This window comes from Aspergillus eucalypticola, assembly GCF_003184535.1.
Source record: "Aspergillus eucalypticola CBS 122712 chromosome Unknown BO83scaffold_10, whole genome shotgun sequence".
NCBI lineage: Eukaryota > Fungi > Ascomycota > Eurotiomycetes > Eurotiales > Aspergillaceae > Aspergillus > Aspergillus eucalypticola.
Window position 1 is genome coordinate 943,597 of NW_020290284.1, and position 21,184 is coordinate 964,780.

At 49.1% G+C, this 21,184-nt stretch overlaps 7 protein-coding genes across 7 annotated transcripts; 3 read left to right on the forward strand and 4 right to left on the reverse strand.

Annotated features, from left to right (window-relative positions):
- The first annotated feature begins 1,024 nt into the window (after window positions 1–1,024).
- BO83DRAFT_377965 (uncharacterized protein) lies at window positions 1,025–1,843 on the forward strand. Its single transcript, XM_025531132.1, has one exon. The coding sequence runs from the start codon at window positions 1,071–1,073 to the stop codon at window positions 1,812–1,814; it is 744 nt and encodes a 247-aa protein (XP_025389046.1). The 5' UTR covers window positions 1,025–1,070; the 3' UTR covers window positions 1,815–1,843.
- Window positions 1,844–1,898: 55 nt separating this feature from the next.
- Window positions 1,899–3,119, reverse strand: BO83DRAFT_444101 (tyrosinase family protein; the record flags this gene model as incomplete). Its single annotated transcript, XM_025536483.1, has 4 exons — window positions 1,899–2,604; window positions 2,669–2,791; window positions 2,850–2,975; window positions 3,022–3,119. The coding sequence occupies 4 exons, from the start codon at window positions 3,117–3,119 to the stop codon at window positions 1,899–1,901; spliced, it is 1,053 nt and encodes a 350-aa protein (XP_025389047.1).
- A 1,988-nt stretch (window positions 3,120–5,107) lies between these two features.
- On the forward strand, window positions 5,108–6,206 carry BO83DRAFT_311154 (phosphogluconate dehydrogenase; the record flags this gene model as incomplete). Its single annotated transcript, XM_025527462.1, has 3 exons — window positions 5,108–5,223; window positions 5,284–5,985; window positions 6,062–6,206. The coding sequence occupies 3 exons, from the start codon at window positions 5,108–5,110 to the stop codon at window positions 6,204–6,206; spliced, it is 963 nt and encodes a 320-aa protein (XP_025389048.1).
- Window positions 6,207–6,975: 769 nt separating this feature from the next.
- Window positions 6,976–9,235, reverse strand: BO83DRAFT_336755 (general substrate transporter). The gene is made up of 4 exons (XM_025528458.1): window positions 8,921–9,235; window positions 8,744–8,851; window positions 8,133–8,673; window positions 6,976–8,063 (listed from the first exon to the last, which is right to left on the reverse strand). The coding sequence occupies exons 1-4, from the start codon at window positions 9,012–9,014 to the stop codon at window positions 7,223–7,225; spliced, it is 1,584 nt and encodes a 527-aa protein (XP_025389049.1). The 5' UTR covers window positions 9,015–9,235; the 3' UTR covers window positions 6,976–7,222.
- A 743-nt stretch (window positions 9,236–9,978) lies between these two features.
- On the forward strand, window positions 9,979–10,294 carry BO83DRAFT_377968 (uncharacterized protein). Its single transcript, XM_025531133.1, has one exon. The coding sequence runs from the start codon at window positions 10,003–10,005 to the stop codon at window positions 10,246–10,248; it is 246 nt and encodes an 81-aa protein (XP_025389050.1). The 5' UTR covers window positions 9,979–10,002; the 3' UTR covers window positions 10,249–10,294.
- A 1,175-nt stretch (window positions 10,295–11,469) lies between these two features.
- Window positions 11,470–12,093, reverse strand: BO83DRAFT_19723 (uncharacterized protein). The gene has a single exon (XM_025526609.1). It carries the CDS (start codon window positions 11,986–11,988, stop codon window positions 11,650–11,652), a length of 339 nt encoding a protein of 112 aa, XP_025389051.1. The 5' UTR covers window positions 11,989–12,093; the 3' UTR covers window positions 11,470–11,649.
- Window positions 12,094–13,314: 1,221 nt separating this feature from the next.
- Window positions 13,315–13,837, reverse strand: BO83DRAFT_19740 (uncharacterized protein). The gene is made up of 2 exons (XM_025526611.1): window positions 13,707–13,837; window positions 13,315–13,644 (listed from the first exon to the last, which is right to left on the reverse strand). The coding sequence occupies exons 1-2, from the start codon at window positions 13,742–13,744 to the stop codon at window positions 13,434–13,436; spliced, it is 249 nt and encodes an 82-aa protein (XP_025389052.1). The 5' UTR covers window positions 13,745–13,837; the 3' UTR covers window positions 13,315–13,433.
- Between the last annotated feature and the right edge of the window lie 7,347 nt (window positions 13,838–21,184).

Consider the following 21,184-nt stretch of genomic DNA (forward strand, 5'->3'; position numbering starts at 1 on the left):
GCGAGCGCTCTAATGTAGCTGGAGAACTTGCAGTATGTCAAGATTAGTCCGTGCTCCCCAGATTAATGGCGGAGGTACTGACCCATCCTTCGGATAGAAACCTATAGTCTCATGGACGTACTCTGCTGTATTAACTGAGTGACTGATATACATCGACAGTAGCATCACCTGTCCAGTATGACTGGTTGGCTGTTGAATGCATTCTGAACGTCTTTCTCAGTCTCGCAGCACAGATCCTTTTAGCCCCTACTTGTTGAATAAGTAGTCGAGCTATGCTTTTCGTGGAGTGACACAGCGAAGGCGATCCCACACCCGCTATCAAGATAATTCACCACTATCAATGTTACCTCGGTCCCATACTGGCCATCTCGACGTTCATGGTTGACTGTCACTCCCCGTATTCTCTATATGCTTCCAGTTGCAAAAGCCAAAAGCAATGGGTACCCGACTTGACCCCATCGGGTACGTCACCATTAGTGACTGTCCACAACACACGCAAGACCTACAACAGCAACTCCATCACCTTCCTGAACTGGGCTATTCCGAAGAGCCGAAGGCAGATGTCCAGGCGATCTAATCGAAATCCCGGCTACCGGCATGAATGAAACCTTGTTCGAGCTGCCGCGTGTTCCGTTCATCCAAGGTCACCGCTACACCGTCCGAGCAACAGAGGGTCCGATCAGTCAAACGACCAACCACCAGCTGGAAATTATGAGTGAACCCGAATGAGGCAATTTCAAATCGGTGCTCGGTACATTGTATTTCTTTTACCCGAGGCAATTGCGCTTGGTTCCTTTGTTTACCTCTGCTGCCTGTTGTCACTTGCCCGCCCGATTGCTGGAGAATTATCCCCAGATACCCAGGTATAGAGACATGATGAAAGTGGCGTCAGCATGATCACAGTCACACGAACAGCCTTTCTCTTCCCCTTTCGCGTCTACTGCACCCCGCACGTAAGATCTCTAGCTTATAAGCTCCCCCGGATTCTCGCCCAGGATCCTTCTCCCCACCAACATCAGCATCAGAATCCTTCTCTCCACTCTACTCCCCTTACCCCAAACATAAGCACAATGACCTACTCAACCACCCCAATCGACGTCCCCCGCGACGCCCAACGCGTCTTCGAAGTGATCAAAAATCAAGGCATTGCCCTCATCCCCGGCAGCATCGGCTACGGCCTGGTGGCCAGCGACCCAGCAGCCCTGGACCGCCTCTTCACAACGAAGCGCCGCAAACCACACAAGAAGCACGCCATGATCGGAAGCTACGCGCTCCATCAAGAAATTCACGTCCTCCCGGCCCGCGAAGAATCCATGGTTCGGACCTTAAGCGTGGATCTGGATGTGCCCGTCGGCGTCGCGGCCCCGTTTCGGCCCGACCACCCAATCATCCAGAAACTCGGCCCTGAGTTGCTCTCGCGCTGTACGCACGACGGCACCCTTTCCATGCTAGTCAATGGAGGACCCTTCCAGGAGGAACTCATTCGGTTATGCCATGCATCGGGATTACCACTGCTCGGTTCGTCGGCCAACATCTCAGGGTCGGGGATGAAGGTCCGCATTGAGGACATAGAGCCCGAGATCGTGGAGGCTGCGGATATCGTCATCGATTATGGGAAGCGCACGTTTAGTGTGCCGCGGGCGTCGTCGACTATTATCAACTTTCGGGATATGAAGCTCGTGCGGTATGGCGCTTGCTATGATGTCATCCAGGACGTATTGAGGAAGTTCTATGGTGTCGAGTTGCCTGAAGATCCGGGCAAGGAGGAGTTATTTTCGGGACATCTTGATGTTCAGCAGGCGACTGTGTATTGAGAACACAAACTTCCTTTACTATACTATGCCCTATATACTAAGTGTATACATCACGAACCCACATTCATAACCTACTAAGACATCCTAATCATACCGATAACAATAGTCCCCCCCAAACACATCCATAACCTCCTCCACCCTCCTCGGCTCATCCAACACCCCAAACTCCATCACCGTATCCAGCGTCACCACCGGCGCCCCAGGCGGATCATGCACGACCGTCGTCCCATTCACAGCCCCTTTCCTCGCCTCCCAATCACCCCACTGCCACAACGTCCACACTCTATCCACCATAGCATGATGCAAAAAGAACACAGGGTCCTGCGCCGACGCAAACGTATCCAACATATTCGCCCCCACACTAGCATGCCCGCCTTCATGTGCCCCCGCATACCCATTCGCACTTGGGCTCATCAGCTCCAAGAACTCCTGGAGATCAGCGGCCGCAATCATGTCGTCCACTTTGTCCTGGGTGTTCAGGGCAGCGAGCCAGTCCGTCGTGAAGTTCCGGGTGAGACAGCGTGGGTTGTAGGCGAAGGCGTTGGCGGGGAGGTCGCCATAGGGGATAACTTGCGAGAGGGAGAAGGGACCCAGGTGCATGACCCAGGTCGAAAGTGGGCCGGTGGTTACGCACCCGCCGCCGGTGCCGGGCGATGGGCAGGGAGAGATGTTTAAGGGGCATAGGGTGGAGGTGTTGTTTTGGGGTGAGCCGTTGCCAGAGAGGGAGGTGGGGGATCCATCAAAGAGGGGAGTGGCGGTTAGGTTGGTGGTTAGGGGCCAGTTCCAGTATCTGGAGGGATGATTTGGGAGTTAGGAGGGAAAATTGATTGGGGAGAGATGGGGAGGGAGCTTACGGAACACTTCCTTGGTAGTTGCATTCGTCTTGGAGCGCTTTTTCGTAGAGGTGGAGGAAGTGTCGGTGCCAAGGTAGGAGGAGGCCGTCGTTGTGGATGTGCAGGGTGTAGTTGATGTGCGTGCTGGATGTTCGTTAGATGAGGGCTAGGCTAGCATAGGTGGTGGGGGTTGTACACTTACGCTACAAAGTCATCGTGGCGGTCTCGTACACCTGGATATTGGTCGTTGGGGAGGAGTGCTGGACGTCCTCGCAGGCACCAGACTGCGTCGATATAGTCGGTTCTTTCTTGGGTGGTCAAGTCACCCCTGGTGATGTTAGCTTTGAAGTGGGAGGAAGGGTTGCCGGACGGACCAGTCTTTGCGGCTGCTGGCCTGTGCAGGATGGCATTGGTCGGTTGCAGTTGAGGCCACCAGAACCGGGAGAAGAAGTATAGAATGCCATACACGCATTGTATTCTGACTTTAACTATGCAGCATCACTTGAGGTTGGGGTCAGGGACTATGAAGAACTCCACCAACGGTAGTATAGCGTCACTTATATACCCATGGAAGGCAGCCGTAAATCAGCTCCTTCGGCATTTGCTAAGATATCCCCATGCATATGAGATCCCATGGATACTGCACGCAATTGCTGGTATTGGCGCAGCCCAATCGCCAATCGGTTCGCCTCCTGGTCAGATTATCAGGGACGGTGCCTGTACTGGAATGCTGGGCACAGGATGAATCGGGCATGACGTTTCCTTGTAATCACAGTATGCCAGTGCTTTGGCGTACTCCAGACTAACCGGTCGATGGTTCTGTTACCGAAAATAGATCTAACACTAGATAGACTGGCTTTGGCGCATCGTGGCATATTCGAAGTGTGCTGCTTTGACCAGAATAGTTCTAATATACGGTGCCATGGCATCTTGGCAACATACCGCTAAACTAACTTGAAGAGACTATCGAATTCTTCTGCTCTTGTTTAAGCCTTGATTACGTTTCAGTTGATGTATGCATGAAGTATAGAAAAGCCACTGCGTCCATGCTTTATGCATCTCAGGTATAGCTCTACATGGCTAGCATGTGGCAGCTTGCTGCATAAGCTCTCAAGATTCTCAAGATTCTCATGAATGGATGGAAGCTATCTCCTACTGTCACATATGTGGTCCTTAAGATCATACGTACAACAGTGAAGACAAGCCATTAAACCATAGCTGTAGCCAAGTTTTATTAATAACGATGAGTGCTAGCCTTTTTCTGGGAGGAAAAGGCTAGAAGTGATGGCTCTTAAATCCCCAACTTGGGGACATTCCTCGACGCCACTTTGGGTCTAACAAACCCTTCGATTATATTAGCATACATCGACGTGATTACTCGAGCAGACGATACGAGCGAGCTTGGAAGCGCCGCTAAAGCCCAGCAGGGCAACGTGCGCAACAGGGGCATCAGTTACAAGAAATACGTGGTAGCGCTGAAATGTGTAGAAATTCTCACCTCCACTCGTATGGACAGCCCCTTGAAGGGCGGAATGTCCGCTACGTTGTCCTTCATAAAGTGTACCCCTTGCATCATGGTTCGCGCTGCAAGGGCGCGGATATCTCTATCCATACCTACTCATCTCCCCTCAACAACACGCTAGGATCGCGGTTGATGCAAGGGGCTATCCGGGAACAACACAGCGACAGTCTGTGTCCGATGTCTGCACCTTATTAGCTTCGACGATGTGGCTATGGCGTCTTTACTTTCAATTCATGCCTCGTGGCATGCTTTGGCTCTCCAACGTAATCTTTGGAGCGGTTCAAAAATAGCAGGGACTTGCGGGTGATCGGGTTAGTTGATGAGCCTATGAACAACGGATAGGACCCTCTGGTTGATGTGGTGAAGGCCCTTCTAACAAAACTTAGATAACAGAAAATTGAGAAAAGTTTATCCTTGATTTTACTTCACGAAGACATATACAGAAGAAAAGCCTAAGTGGCCTATCTGCCTTCAGCACATCCTCAGCACTAGCCACCCATACACGATAAGCTACCTCTGTATTGGATGAAACTGAAGCGATAGGAAGAACCGACGTCATACCCAAAGATAGCGCTATCTTCATTTAATGCGACTAAACCGCCAAATCCAAGATTCCATTGCGCCACGACCATGCGACCGTTCAATGGCAATCACTCCCACACCCTCAAAAATCCTCCTCCCAAGCAATGAAGAAACAGCCAATCCGTACCCCAGTCACCCAACGTCTCATTACACCTAGTCAGCATTGCTATTTGTCTGCCGAGTGGTGATATGAATGGCGTGACGTGACAGTCCGTGCCACCATCCCGGCACGGAGGATAAAAGCCCGCGGGAGGAACAGGGCTGATGATTAGGGCCCGAATCTACCCCTCACTATCACTCCCCTTTTCTAATCATTTCAACCTTCTCATTATAAGTACATCACCATCATCAATACCATGTCATACCCCTTCGAAGCCATCGGTATCATCTCCATCGGGGAGATGGGTCTGGGCATAGCCCAGCTCCTAATCGCCCATCATTACCGAGTCCTGACCTATGCGGCCGATCGGAGGTACTATAATCAGTATTCCCCCTCCAGATTGACATTGCAGCTAACCGCAATTCCCCACAGCGAAGCCACCCAACGCCGAGCATGGGAAGCAGGCATTGAGCTCCGTCCCTCGATGCAAGACCTGGTCGACCAGAGCGACTGCCTCCTCTCCATCGTTCCACCAAGGGACGCACTCGCAACCGCCCGGCGCATCGTGGAAGGATCGTCCGCGCGGCCCTCGATCCGCGATACCCCGCTATGGGTGATTGATCTGAATGCCGTGTCGCCAAAGACAGCGCGCGAGATAGAAGCACTCATTACTGAAACAAGTGGGACATCGTCATCATCTTACCTCCGCTACATTGACGGGGGCATCGTGGGTGGCCCACCGCGGCCATTGCAGCCAACCAACCCCAACGAACCAGCTTGGCATTGTCCCAGCTTGATAGTCTCCGGTCCCGAGCAAATCCCAGACGAGAAGTTATCCCGCACGTTGAACATGAAGCATATCTCGGACCGGATTGGCGTAGCGACCGGGTTGAAGATGTGCTTTGCTTCTCTGACTAAGGGGTTTTTCGCGTTGGCTATTCAATCGTTTACTACGGCGCATTCGATGGGTGTGCTTCCGCAGCTGCAAGAATTGATGGAGGAGTACAATGCGGCGACGCTGCGGATAGCGGAGAAGGGGGTGGTAGGGATGCCGCCAAAGGCGTATCGGTGGGTGAGGGAGATGAAGGAAATTGGGGATACGATGAGGGATGACGGGGGGTTTGAAAGTGATTTGTATGTGTGATCCAAATACTTCCTGGTATAGTCATGGTAATTATGATGCTGACTGGCCGACTTGTGTGTGTTTTAGGTTCTACGCCGTGGCTCAGGTGTATCAGACCGTCGCGGATGATCCTATCCTGGGACAAGAGAAGCCGGATGATCGACAGCGGGGGAAGACGGTCGAGGACGTGGTGGAGTGTTTGGATAAGAGCTTGAAGGTGAAGAAGGATTGATTGATTGACTCCATCGACGAATTATATGTATGTATGCATTCTATTGCTTCTTTTGGATATATCATATCCATACCATGGACATCATGCGTTCATAGCTTGACGGGATGGGTACCTCTCTCACTGTCAATCCCAGTGATAACCTGAAGTGTGTGATATCTTCCGAGTTCAGGACTTGTCCTAGCCTATGGCGTAGTACAACTCACCGCCGCTACAGCAACGATATCCACAGAGAATGGATTGACTAACCATCCAGGTCGATCAATTCGCCCCCGCACTTGCTAACCCGTGCATACTACTGCGATTCAACCATAGTGTGGATCTCCCAGGTCCACCCTGGAGAAGGGACCTGCAGCTCTAAGTGTCTTTCACCGATTGACTGTCTCCAACGGGATGCTTTGCAGCTGCACGTTCCCACTTGACCTATCGGTGTGGCTCCAGTCCGTTGATCGACACAGAGAGAGGGGAAAAGACAGTAATAAAAAGAAAAACAAATACAGGAAAAGGAGGCGTGGAGCAAGTGTGACAGCCACATGGCAGCAAGAAGACTCTCTCCACTTGCCTGACCAGGGTGGGTGTAGCACTGAGGAATTGCCTGCGGGTTCAGTCCACATTGTGTGCTAGGGAATGCCTGAGGCTAGGGGGATATTGTGGGGGTGGTAATGGTAACTGCCTTAGGCTACGTGTATAAGTTGAAAGTCTGGGAGAGTGCTAGGAAGAGCCCAGGAAGATGGTCCTGTTAAAGTTGTATGGAGAATGTAATGTGAATGCACAAGTGTTTAAATTCTGTCACGCAAGGATGCCCCATGGCATCCTGTTTTGCACTGGTATCACTAAAACTAAGTAACAGAAGAGTAAAAAAAAAGCAAGGGGGGAATAATAACGATTAGAACTCCCTAGACCGTGGTCTCAGAGAGAGCCGGCTATGCTCTAAAATCGCGTAGCAGGTATCAAAAAGCGTGAAAATGCTTCCAAACATTTTATATTCATGACCATGCAAAAGATTCCATGCTTCACCCTTACTCCGACTCGCGGGCGGAGTTGGAGCCCGAGACCTCGGCGGTGGTAACCTTCTCCTCGTCGCTGGCACCTCCGAAGCCGTACTCCATGGCCTTCTGCTCGACTTCGTCGTCGGTGAGCTTGGGCAGCTCGTGGGCAGCGCGCACGTAGCTGATGTTCTCGGTGTAACCCTTAGCGAAGATGATATCGATCTCCTCCAGAGAGCGGTTGGCGGTCTCGGGGTAGAAGAACCAGATGAAGGGGATGAACAGACCGTTCAAGACGGCGAAGAACAGGTAGGTACCCCAGCCAATGTGGGAGACCATGACTGGGGTGATCATGACAATCAGGAAGTTGAAGAGCCAGTTGCTGCAGGTCGAGACAGCGTTGGCCTTGGCACGAGTCTTGATGGGGGACAGCTCAGCAGGGTACAACCAGGGCAGAGGCAACCAAGCGGCACCGAAAGCGGCCATGTAGAGGAACAGACCGAAGACAGCACCCTTGGCAGTCTCCTGGTCACCAGGGATCAAACAGGCAAAGGTGATAACCATGGCAATGCACTGCAGGAAGGATCCACCCAGGAAAAGCTTGCGACGACCGATCTTCTCAATGAAGAACCAGGAGAAGGTGGCAAAGATGGCGTAGACAATCATGTTGACACCACCAATGACCAGGGAGAAGTTCTCAGTCTCGCCAAGGGAGTCCTGGAGCAACACAGGCAGGTAGTAAATGACAGCGTTGCAACCACCGAGCTGCTGGAAAATCTGCGAGGAGGAACCGATGATCATACGACGGAAGTGCTGGGAGCGGCCACCAGTGAGAAGGTCACGATATCCGACGTCCTTGCCAGCGGCGTTCGAACTGGAACTTGGTGTTAGCTAGTTGTGCCACGCGTCATCCACCCATTTTTTCCCCCCTGGGCAAACTTACGCTCTGATGGAGTCAATGACCAGCTGCTTCTGGAGCTGGGTCTCGTGGTCGTGGATCTCCCAACCACCCAGGGCGGCAAGCACGTACTCACCCTCCTGGACGCGGTCCTTGGAGATGAGGTAACGGGGAGAGTCGGGAAGGAACCACATGCCGAAAATGATGATGAGACCGAAGAAGATCTGGAAAGCGATGGGGAAACGCCACACCAGGTCCCTGTTACCGAAGTGGGCACCGTAATCAATCCAGTAGGCAATCGCAGTACCGATGGCAATGATACCACCCTCGATACAGATGAGCAGACCACGGTTGCTAGTCTTGGAGCACTCGGCCTGGTAGGTCGGGATAGTGGAAGTGTTCATGCCGTTACCGATACCGGTGATGACACGACCAATGAAGAACTGCAGAAGAGGAATGTGACCGGCATAAGAGGTGACCTGAATGACGACACCAATAATCATGACAATGGCACCCGAGAAGATCATCCATTTACGTCCAGTCTTGTCACCGAAGAAGAGCGCGAACATAGCGCCCACCAGACAACCTGTGCGACGAGACGTGTTAGAATTGGAGGCCCGCAATTGTAACTCGTTAGGGAGATATTTGCGACTAACCTAATTCATAAACGGATGTAACCAAGGCCTGCATGGTAGCGTTGTTCTTGGTGGCAGTGAAGAGGTCTTCGAACGCGGTATCACTGATAATACCGGACATGACACCCTCTAGACATTTTTAAGATTAGCATGTGATCCGGATGGCTAGATCGGGGATAGCCGGCGAGGGAGACTCACGATCATAACCGAACAGCAAGAAACCCATCGTCGCAATTGTCGAGACGGCCAGGGACAGTTTCCTGCCCGACAGGCCAGCGTAGGTCGGCGCCATTGTGAAGTGATGCTATGCGAAAGAGTATTGTTGTGTCTGTTGTCGAGATATATGACCAATCGATGAGGACAATGGTCATGAATCTGGGAAGCGATCAAACACTTAAGTTGACTCGCTCACTTCTCCAAAAGGGAACTCCTGTCGCGTTGCTCCTTTTGCTGTTGTCCTGGTCGAAAAGGAGGAGGAGTTGTGATGTGACACAAGAAAGAGAAGAAAAAATAAAAACAGGACTGGAGCCAACGCGGAGAAGACGGGGGGAAGAAGGGGGGTTATCTACTTTCTCGAAGACGACAGGCCTGTCGGTTGTGGCAAGCATGCATGTTGGCCGACAATCTCTTATCCCCCGAACTGAATTAAAACTAACTAACTGGAGAGGAGGAGGAGAAGGAGGAGGAGGGAGAGCTCCACCAAGCTACGCAGACCCATAATGAGCCGTACCATTGTTTGTTTTGTGGAGCAGGGGACCGGATGCATCAATAACGCTGGGTTAAGCATCTTTTTTGGCGCAGTCCCGTGGCCCACTTGTGGATGCGCTGGAAATGCAGTGAGCAATGACATCACGCAGCCCGGTCTTGGTGCCTTTTCCCCTTGGGTAATCTAAAAAGGAAATTAAATAAATGAGAAAAAAAAGTAACTCAATATTCTGTTTTATTTGTTAAACCAGCGGAAAAAGAAAAGCAGAAACATTACAAAAAGAAAAATCCCAAGCATTCAAATTCGGGAAATAAATAAGAAAGGTTCGAACACAGCAAAAAAAGGGGGAACCATACATACTGGTCATTTATCCACGGATTGTACACAGATAGTCTAACATTCGGGTCGGCCCCTGTATCTTCTTATTGGCCATTCAGTCCTTTGAGTAAGTTAAGTAATACAATGTACAAAGTACAGGCACAGGTCAGATTCTCTCATTCTCCTATTCTACCACCAAGGTGACAGTAAATCTTTTTTCCACTCCATTCGATATCCATCCCTCCCTTCTGGGCTGATGGATGGCTTCACACCATCTTCTCCTCCACCACCATCCACTATCATCAACATCATCATCATCATCATCAACCAACTACCACCAACCCGAGGACACCGTGCGGCTCCACTTTTCCATGATCCTGCCCTGAAAAAGCCGCCAGCCTATGAGAGCGGACGTGCGCGCACGCCCTGGCCAATCGTTGCCGCGCCCGTCCATCGTTGCGGGAACCTGAACCCAAACGTGGAGCTGACCGCGCAGGGCTGACCTGCCTATTTAGTAGCCCTCGTTGTCCGAAGGTAGCAACTTAAGCGAGGGAAGGAAAGGCATTGCCAAAATCCCACGGGGAAGTTCGCCTAACTCTCAAGTGAGTTAGTTAATTAAGCTAGATTGGATGTTGGCTGAATAATCGCCGCCCATCGTGTTATGTGTGTAACTGTAGTAGGCAGGCTGAATGCGGGCGCCATTGTGCGTTCAGCATTTCAGCCGCCAAAAGTCCACTCATCTTTAACCGCATCCCCCGTCATTCAAGGGTCAATCATATCGGGCCGTCACCACCTTTTTTTCCCAGCATGAAACCGCAACATATTCTCATACCGTAGCGAACTTACCTACCCTCCTACTCATCTGCCGTCCCGAATCCTCGCGTCACGAAAAGCAGACGGCTTGAATGCAACGAGATTCGGCCGTCGTTCGGGAAGCCGTTTCCGTTGGGTTTCCCGACCGCGCCTAGCGTCCTTCATCCTGCAAGGCGAGACACCTCATGCGCCAATGGAAAGATGAAGTTAATAATGATATCTACAACAGTATGAATAAGCTCTGGCCCAAAGAGGTTTAACCTGGAGGGGAATGGTAGGGTAAAGGCTCCTCCTTCATGGTGCTTTAGGAGGGAGGCTTTGCATGATGATTCGACGCCATCCTCCACCGTCGGCTGGGAGGCTCCACCCCGCACCGTCTCTGGCCGCGACGGTGTCTCCAGCTCCCCAATTTTTCCCTTTCTCTCTCTCTTCTCCCCCACCTCCTACTAAGTGAACTAGTCTATACTATGGGCCAATATCACCCTCTCTCTCCGCGTCTCCATCTCCATCTCCATCATCTCTCTGATTTTGGCTCGAATGGAGCTAGCGTTCCGAGGGTGAGAGAAGGATGTAACCGCTACAGCATTTTCTTTTTTTTTTTTTTTTTTTTTTTTTTTTTTTTTTTTTTTTTTTTTTTTTCTTTTCCCCTCCTGTTGATTTACCCTTTTCGTCAAGTGATTCTCTCTCCTCCTTCCATTTCCGATTGTCAGCGACATCTGCCAATTGCTAGCATTCCATGCCTTTATCCAATGATTCTCAAATTCACATCTCCACCGAATGCCGGAAAAAGACTTAGATCAAACTGTCCGCTGGCCCGTCCTAACACCTTCCCTCCGACAACACGCGCAGAGCAATATGATTAGCCGTGGCTCACTGCATGAGAATTGAAAAAACATCGATCCATCCCTTCGTATTTTTATTTCCCCATGAGACAAGCCAAGAGCAGGCAGCGGAATTTCATAGCGACAGATGTGGAAAAGTAATATTACTATTATCTCTCCTAACAGACAGACATCCTGCAAGGTGAGCTGCAAGCCTGCTACATAGTCGCACCTCATAGTCTCCACCGGTGCTAATTGGATCTAAGATATCACTCTTCCCATTTTTCTCTCTCCCAATAATGCAAACTCTGACACTTGACAGTCGACACTCTGTAGTCCCGTAAGGAAATTATGCGCCCGGATCTGCCATCGTCTTTCCTTCCCATGGTCGCGCAGCTGAACGTGCCTGTCAGAGATCTCGTGGCGAATCCTTCCACCCCTCCCATCCCCATCATTGCCCCCCTCTCTTCCACCCCCCCGGAAAACCCTGCGTGAAGTCCCCCATTTTTTGCCGGGCCAACTACGTCAATGGCGTTCCGGTATACCCGCACTGACCGCGAAAACTCGGCGCCAAGGCGACAAGCCAGAGAAGAAATACCGAAGCTCATCGTATTTCGCCTTGGTATAGGAACAAGAGTCGACCAAGAATCGACAAGTCTTTCTCGGCAAAAAACGGGGTGGGGGCTCTGGCGCAAAGGGAAAAAGGCATGTGGGGGGAAACAGAGAGGCGGACCCGGTTTTTCGAGGAGATCGAGTGGATGCGGTCGGGGGGGCTAAAACATCGCGCGCCGACCGAAAATCGTCATCTTCCCTCGGCCCTCAGCCTTTCCATTGGCTCCCTCCCAACTCGGTTGACTGTTCCTGTGTCGGAACCAAACCCAAGATTGGCTCATTCGAGGGTAGCACAATCTGACTTTTCTGGGTCCTCCCCTCCTCCTCCTCTCTCTCTCTCTCCAGAACGGAAAAAAGTAGGTCTCCATCACGCACATGGCCCCATTCCTCTCGGATGCTCGTAGGGGAAATTAATTTCACCGACCAAGAGACAGACTGCATGAATCTAGCTATCTAGACTAGAGTCTAGCCTAGAGAGACATGTGTGTCTTTCGCCGACTTGCGCATTTTTTTTTCCGGAACACGGCGGATTCCCGGATAACGAATCATCGGCACGGAATCGACCACCCAAGGGTCCACCTAAACAGTCAAACTGCGTGGAAGCTGTTGCTCGGGTCGAATAATGACGATGATAATTTTCCTTGCGCCGGCGCGAACAGACCAACCGGGTAAAAGAAACGACCTGGAAAACTAAGTAGAGTAACACCACTCAGGAGTGAGTTCGCAGCCGACTAAGTGACCGGCACATGCTGTTTGCTGGATAGTTCATGATGGTGATGATGGGGACAATGACGCTGCATCATCATGCGGTTTAGTCTCTGCTTTGTCCGAGCGTATCTGCTGCCTAAACAGCGGCGAACGACGCTTTTCCAGGATGCACTAGTCAAATGAGTCTCTGCGGGCTAAACCGCCGATGATGATGACATCGAAGCGACTGTCAGTCAGTGCTGTATCAGCTGTCTACCTATTGTGGAAAAATAAGAGCTCTAGCATTAGCTGCAGGCATCAACGCCGTAGTGCCTACCTCCAATGGACGGGGAAAACACGAGGATTTCTCGGGTTGGCTGGTTCATGCCCATCTCTCCGAGTGGGTGCATTTGTCGCAGTTCTACTAAGATACGCACACGCATACAGCGCCGAACGGAAAGTCGCCGTCCAATATTGGGCGAATAATTTTCCTGGGAAATACTCGGTTCCTAGCTGACCACATTTTTCCTTTTTTTTTTTTTCTTTTTTCTCTTTTTTCCTGTTCCCTTTGTGGAAATCAAAGAAAAAATAAAATCAGGCTGAAAACATCTCGACGCAGACGGCCCGATTGTTGAGACCGGATGGGTTGATGGTCGGCCTTGGCTCTCTCAAGTTCTCAACGCAAGTCGGGAAGTTCGACGGAAACCTTGACGCTTCAGGAAGATGGCCCGCCCGAAGGTGCGGAAAGGAAAAATTAAATCGTTGCTTTGGGCCGGTTTTGTTGTGTTGCGAAACAACCGTTCCCGCCATTCACTCGTATCACGTAAGAAGTCATCGTCTTGGTCTGAGAAAAGGTCGGCCTGAGGTTATTGGAGGGGCACAAGTGGACATTGGCACAATAGTCGAGTTGTTGACTGAGTTTTTCGGTTAAGTAAAAGGTAACGAGAAAGAGAGCAGACTTTGCTCTTCCTTGCCTTCACCCGAGACCAAGTTCACACACCGAAGGCTTGTCTCGAAGATATTTTGCTGTTGTGTCACCGGTGCAGCCTTGTGCCTGTTAGTCATCAATCATCCGTGTAGCGAGCCGAGCTTGGCACTTTGCGACAAGTTATGGACCAAGCAGTCAATTGTGAATCGAACAGAGAAAGACATAAACTGCAGCAATAAATTTGAAGGGGAAAGCCCTGAGGATTTATACTGCGCTCTAGCTCCCAGCTTTCAGTCAGGGAGGAAAGGGGGAATCGGGAGGCCGATGCTTCTTATACACAACAGCGGACTCGGCACGCCGGTGCCGAGTGTCAGAAAAGGCCATCTCGGTCTGGATGCCGGAGGTCTCGGAGGGTCGAGTCACGAGGACAGCCACAACGGAAGAGAACTAGATAGAAAGGATGGAAGCGAAGAGGAGACTTGATTGCCAATAATAACTATTCCGGGAGGGGGGTTCTAACTGCGTCTGGCTTCACCTGGGATCAAAACAGGGCATGGGCGCGATCCCGTTGTTGTTGTAGTAGAAGCGCGAAATGGTACGCATGACAGCTGCGACGGTTCTAGAACGCCCTCCGAGCTTTCAGAGCTGGTAGGTAGATAGGCGTCAAGCCAGGAAGAGCCTAGGCGATTGTTGACTGGTGTGGGTAGGTCGGTGGTGTGATTTGGTATGTATTTATGTATGTATGTATGTGTTGTTGATACTTTGTCTTTTTTATTGACTTACTATCTACTGGTGAATTATAACGTCTGCTGTTGAGTGGCTTAGGTTGTAGTTACCTAGAAACTCCGTATTTCCGGTTTAAATCCTGAGCCACTGGCAAACGTTGTCTGGACACACGAGAGGCACGGCTTTTCTCATTTGCTGGACTACCCACGTGTAGACCTTGATTGGGACCACCTTGATTGTTGATTACAAAACCATGCACAGGCACTACATAAATACTTTGTACACTTAATACATTTCATCCTACCTTGCTGAATGTGCAGATGAAATCCTCCGTAGAGTTTGATGTTGTTTGCGATGACTCGGCATTGTTTCTCTGATTAGACAAACAAAAAAGAAGAAGAAAAGTACTTCGGAACTCAGTCTAGAATTAAACACTAATATGATAAGTATTTATTCTTCCCTGTCTCGCACTCTCATCTTCCAGTGCATTCCTGGACTGTTCGAAGACCCGATCGGTAGGTGACACTGCATTCATCCGGGAGACCTGAATGCATGCAGCCACAGGGCAAGACACGGACAGAGTCTCCACACCATCATTGGCATCCACAACCCCCTAAATTATTGCAGGGCTCACCCGATGTCTTGTGTTACCTCCCACCCGTCTCTTGACTCCTTGCTTACTTGAGGTAATAAGCGACCTCACTTGGTCCAATCTCGGGGTTGGATATACGTATCAGACATCCAGCAGGAGGTATGTGTAGTTGACTCAATAACCTATCCTTCGCAAGGAGTTCAAGTACACAACTAATATAATCCCGCGGCGTAACACCCCTGGAATGCCAGGCTAGAATCACGCCACAACACAACATTCCAGCCAGCCACAGTGTTCGATAGATGGACGGATTTTCGCCGTCTCCAGAAAGTAGTAGTACCAATAAACAAATAACTTAATTATTGGAATGCCGCTACTCTCCTGTCGAACCTTATCTGAGATTCAGCCGGCTGGTCGGGTCCGTTCTGTGCTCCTTGCTTGGGTGGTACTGAGCTTTGGGTGTGAGTACTAGTACTAGTGCTAGAAGCGGAATAAATTTGTTCTGTTCGGTAGTAGATAGTCATGTTAATAGTTACGACGGAAGTTAACTGCTGCATGGGGAACTTACTGTAACTATCTATAGAGTTTCCCTAGTGTCTAACTTTTTTTGAGACTATCTAACCAGTAGAGTATTACTTATTGTCTGTCAAGTTCAGGGGCAAGTGTCAAATGTATCCATCTCTTCGGGACGAGTCAACTAGTGTGGCGTGGGGAGAAAAAAGCAAGCACGTTTGTTCTCAACAATTCGTACCCAGCTCCGATCACGCAGAGTATTTTAGGCAATGTAGGCAGCCGTTCGTGTTGGCATCGTATTTGCTGATCGTCGAGCCACTGTAACCCTGGTGGGATGGTTGGGTCTGGCCGGCCTCGATAATACTATGTTTGCATCGTTCGGTAATTATGTGGCTTGCAAAAATTCAACTGGCTAGTGCATATGTAAATAGTACGTTTGATGAGATATGCCATCGGCCGAGGGCAGGGTCTGGACTTCTGTTATGGATTGACAGTAATGGATTTTTCGAAATGACCATTGAATTGTTCGGGGGCGCATCGTGCATAATGGAGGTAGTTGTTGGTGAGGATATACTACTAGTACTACATACCACTTGAGACTACTATATATATACAGCTAGTATGATACGCGGATGATGATCACCAGCTACTACTGTTTACCACATGAATAGGAATCAATTGTATTATTACTATGGACGAAGTTCCTCCGAGACAATTTATTACTTCAGTTCGATTATGATCGATGGACTCAAAAGTTGCCTGCACATAATGGAATTGTGCTTATTCCCCCCCCCTTTGGTCTGACCTCAGACGATCCCATCGCGTGTTTCACGTGGCTGTTTCGATCGACCAGCTGCAGGCTTACTTGCAGACTTCGCTAAGTTCTTCGTACTGTCGAATTGCTGGGGATTCGACTCTTCTCCCGCGACAGCATACTCGAATCGCAACTCCGCGAAATTGAACTGTATGAGACCCTAGAGATAAGTATTTACTTGTCGGGATGCCGAACCACCGCACTGACAGGAAACGAACTCCAGCGCCTCAGGCATCGACCATACAGATAACCCCAGACTGACGTCGCAACTGTCACAAAAAGCGTCCGTTCATCGCCACGCTTGTCGCGCCCGACGATCTTCGCTCACGCAGGGGAAAAAAAAAGCTAGACTACCTTCCAACACACGTCTCGATCCTCGCGAATAGGAGACTGGACTCTTCTAACAAATGCCTCAAAAGCCCCATGGCACAGGCACAAATGACGTCGACAAGGCACGGACCTGCTGGGATAACCTGAAACTACGACTACTGAACGGCTGACGGAGCGAAAGCCTTGACCCCTGGGGTATCTTTTGAGATCCCTGCCAGCCTCGCCCTACTTCGAAACCCCGTCGCATCCATCGGCAGACTTACCTCATGGACATCGCAGAAGCGACACTGTCATCTGATTGTAATCCACGCCAGAAAATCCAAGATGATTCGTTCTGAACCCTAACAACGGTCTTTTCTTCAAAGGAGGATTTCCCTGGTTCATCGCCGCAATCCTTCCGAGGTCAAAACTCTGACTTGACGCACCCTGAGTTCGCACCTTGGGTGCAGCAGGCTAACTTGCCGAGAACGGGTCTGGCAAGAAAAGCACCTCGCAGCGCGAAATTAACACGACCTCGTTTTTGTCCACGCGAGAGTGCGATCATCCCTGGCCCAATGAGCGTGGTTCAGCCATGGGTCTCGGTATGACTCCAAATTACCCCCACAGCCGCGTCAACCCGAAACCCGGAGAAGACCGCATGAGTTGGTCGGGCGGGCGCATGTGGCACTTTCTTTCCCACCTTTGGGGGCCGGGGCAAGAAATGGGTCCCCTCCCTCGTCTCCAGGCTCCATGTTGCCCCGGTGCTTATTCAATATGCCTCAAAAAGGGAACCAGGGCTGAAGTGCTCGATGATCATCTGACCAGGGGGGTCGTCATTGCTCACACCCGGTTCATTATCACCTCAGTAAAAATAAGAATTATTTTTGTTTTCTTCCCTCCCGGGTGGCCGTCCAATCAAAACTCGGGATAAAGTCTTTTCCATTCTACTACTACACAATGCATTTCTACCTCCGTCCTTTGATGCCGAAAAAGCAAATCCGGGACATACGATGTAGAGACATCGTTTAATTTCATGATACTTTTCGCAGTACCCAACCGACCCGAAGAACGAAAAGGCGGGTTTTCCACACGCACATGTGGACTCGTCGTTGCAGCAAGCCTAATGGCCAAGGCCCCATACCTAGCCAAGCCCCATAGCCAAGTTGAGTTCGCTCGAATGCGGACTGGAGGAATACGCTTCCGCCTCACGACGCTATATTACCCGTACTAATGGCGAATTTGAGGGGAACTGAGACATGTAAGAGACTAAGAGCCAGCCAGTTCAACGGCAGTTGCAAAGGAACGAGCTTTTGCCACACCGCCATCGTAGACTCAGCTGCCTAACATGGCTAGTGCCTTTTTTTTTCCATCGTTATAGCCTCGGCTCCGTGTTACGGGAGATGGATCCCGGGTTCGCGCGAGTGTCGCGACAACCTCAAGATCATACGTATAGTTGAGGAGCCACCGATCGGTCGCTGTCTGCTCACGATCTGTAGGTAGTATGGACGTTCACTATCATTCGGGTAGAAAACAGATTCATTCACTGAGATATCGCCGTTCAGTAAAATATTGTCTATTGAGCGTAGAATATGAGATCTTGCGTTGGATCCGTAACGCTGACTCTTAGTATATGACCTCATGCTCATGTATTGCATGAAAACTACTAGAGCGCGTTATAGAGGATCATTTATAAGTCGTATGACTTGAATCGTAGCCTTGATTGCGTTTGTGATGGTATGGGCTTCGGGGAAATAAGATAAGTAATAGTATAGAACGAAGCTATTACTGTACACATAGTGTTTCATCACTTATATATATATATATATATATTGTCAATCTAGTGATTAGTATACTACATTTCTTACTCGCGAAGCCCCCTTAATATTTTCTTCAGTGACATATACTACATCAGTTTCCAATAGTAGGTATCATACCCAATCATCATATATAAGTATATATATATATGCTATGATATGCGTGAGAATAATATCATCCGAGACAGACACCAAATATTGAACTTCAGTCTAATACTAGCAAAAAACATAATAAGAGCAAATAGAATTCAGCATTGCACCTGGAATGAACGTATCAAACAATGCCATATCCTATGAGAGTTATATTCTCGATACTGGCGGTCACCAACAAGCATGAAAGGAGGTTTACAAGCATGCAGGGCAATCTCTACAGAAAGTCTCATTACAGTCCCAAACACATTGCTGGGAAGATATTGAACATCGACTACGGATGTATATATAGACCAGAGCCCCCTCTCTGTCCTGGTAGGGTTTACCTGAGCTCATATTTCTTTGTTTTACCTACAGGTCCCTGCGCATACCAATTCAGAAACTCGGCGATATGATATATTGGGTTTGTGAATCAATCCATCTTATACACTTTCTATTGTGGGGTTACTTCAAATGTAAGTATAGATAGTACTAGATGCTGTGGACTAGTCATATATGGCGAGCATGTCCTAACCCAAGACAGCCTGGAGAGGCTTCTATGCTAGCTTAGTCCACTTTAGCTTTAGAATTACATTTATATAATTTGTGAAACTCGTAACCGATAAGAAAGCCGCTTGATACTATTAGCGTCGCCACCTGTACACGCTCTAGACTTGTAATCGAAGGATCGAACTCATCTCTTCGTTGTGAGTGTCTAGGGACCGAGATCAATGTACATGATGTAGTTTCTATGCGTTGATCCAGCAAGTTCATACATATTGCAGCATGCTATGTTGAAGTTATAGACATTGACTAGAATGTCATACTTCGTAGTAGCTGCCTAAATAGATAAGTACTGTCTCCGGAGTATATTGGATCTTCTTATATAGCAGCGCTGGTAGTTGGATGATGCTGTAAAACAAGAACCTGATAGATGATGATACTCGATTAAGCTTTAGATATATTGGAAGATTAGCTTTAGACCTACTTATAGTGACATGCCATCAAGAGAGATAGTCAGCAAAGGCCGCCGCAAGCAGAACTGTATTCCTGGTGGGTCGTACATACCTGGGGAGAGAAAGCTGATTTCGATTCCTGATGGTCAAGGTGACTAACTCCTTAGTATTTGTTCTTTCATCATGCTATTCTATAGTACTGCAGCGCGCGCGTTGCTTCATGCTCTCGGAAGGTTAAGAAATTCGACAGTATCCAAAACCATATAATGCTTCAGAATCTGAATAATCGCATAGCTAGCATCTCATATGACATTCTTGATTAGGTCAAAGGTTTTTATGAACCTCAGTTCTCGTTCTCCTTCTGTAAGAAAAATATTATTCCTGAGAGTTGGAGAAAGACTATTCATCTCGAATCGAGCAACTTTAGTTTCACTACGGTACAAAGTCTGAAGGTCAAGTTCAGCTATCCCATGTAGAGCATACTTCTTGCTCAGTATTATGCCAGCTGCCAGCCCACTCGCAGGATCAAGAATTCTTTTATTCCTGTTGAGGCAATATAAATACACTGGTCTGAGCTATAGATGGAAGACTAAATGCTCTATCAGTTCATGCAAGTGCCTTCACAGAAATTTTTATGTTGACCAAACCTACCTCGTTATTGTTTCTAAGGCGTAAAAGTTCCTGGTGAAAGAGTTTAGAACAAACCTTTCAGATAGTCGTATCTTAACGGCCTGCTTTTCTGTGGGCATGATGAGCATGGCTACTTCTTAACATTTTATAACAGTAAAAAATTCGAGTATAGTACTTATCCATATACCTTAGTAGTTAAGTTATTCCTAATTAACACCGCCCTTTGGCTTAACAGACCGCTTATATTTGACTCCATGCAACATGCTTCACCAAGCTGCAGCGGATCAGTTCTTCCAGCCTGCAATCCACCCTTGCCGCTACGGTTCCACCTGAAACCGATGTGCTTCCCAAGATGCAGATAGACATCTGATTCTCAACCGTAGGAATGTATAATTGAGACTCAAGGGCTCTTTAAGGCTGATGGCTATCCTCTCTAGAACGGCGCGGTTCCATTCCCAGTGTAGACCTTTCGAGCGACCCGAAGAAAGATGATTCGTCCTATAAACAAACCAGTGCGTTCAATATCATACTGACGTATCAGACGGAGGGATACATACGAGCAGCAGTTATAGAAGGCAGCGTATGCGGGGCAGTGACACAGCTATAAGATTTACAGGTCGCTTTACTAAACACCTTTCATATCACTGACCTGAAGATGTGGGATATGCTATCCATGGCTTCTGTGGACAGCACTGTTGCCACTGTTTGATTTGATCATGATCAAAAATGTGGTTAAAATCCTCGTTGACTCAGGCTCCCAAAAGCTTTGCTCGAAAAGTGAAAGAAACTACCCATGATGGCTTGTCATAATGCCAGAATGAGAGCAAGAGCACCGTTCATCAAGAACTGTGGTATATGTTATTACAAGATAACGTTGCTGCTCAGTTGTTCAAGAAGCTATCAACACTAGTCTGACGGCGAGTTAGAGCTTCAGGCTTTATGCTATTCCACCAAAGGACTGTTTATAGATACCAGAGGATGGAAGAGTGCAGAGAGCATAGATGAATTTCCAGCCCGAGCATAGACCATGGATTCAAGTCTATAGTTTGCCAGGACTAAGGTCATCTTGCTTTTGAGTAAGATGGCCTTATTAT

What these genes read in the sequence shown, in the direction of transcription:
- BO83DRAFT_377965 (XM_025531132.1), top strand. Translation starts at nt 1,071, where the DNA reads ATGACCTACTCAACCACCCCAATCGACGTCCCCCGCGACGCCCAACGC.
- BO83DRAFT_336755 (XM_025528458.1), bottom strand. Translation starts at nt 9,014, where the DNA reads ATGGCGCCGACCTACGCTGGCCTGTCGGGCAGGAAACTGTCCCTGGCC. An exon ending in TACATCCGTTTATGAATTAG is followed by an intron (nt 8,674 to 8,743) that starts GTTAGTCGCAAA and finishes CTCGTCGCACAG; the next exon opens with GTTGTCTGGTGGGCGCTATG. An exon ending in GTCATTGACTCCATCAGAGC is followed by an intron (nt 8,064 to 8,132) that starts GTAAGTTTGCCC and finishes ACCAAGTTCCAG; the next exon opens with TTCGAACGCCGCTGGCAAGG.
- BO83DRAFT_377968 (XM_025531133.1), top strand. Translation starts at nt 10,003, where the DNA reads ATGGATGGCTTCACACCATCTTCTCCTCCACCACCATCCACTATCATC.
- BO83DRAFT_19723 (XM_025526609.1), bottom strand. Translation starts at nt 11,988, where the DNA reads ATGAGCTTCGGTATTTCTTCTCTGGCTTGTCGCCTTGGCGCCGAGTTT.
- BO83DRAFT_19740 (XM_025526611.1), bottom strand. Translation starts at nt 13,744, where the DNA reads ATGACTAACAGGCACAAGGCTGCACCGGTGACACAACA. An exon ending in GCTGCACCGGTGACACAACA is followed by an intron (nt 13,645 to 13,706) that starts GCAAAATATCTT and finishes AAGGCAAGGAAG; the next exon opens with AGCAAAGTCTGCTCTCTTTC.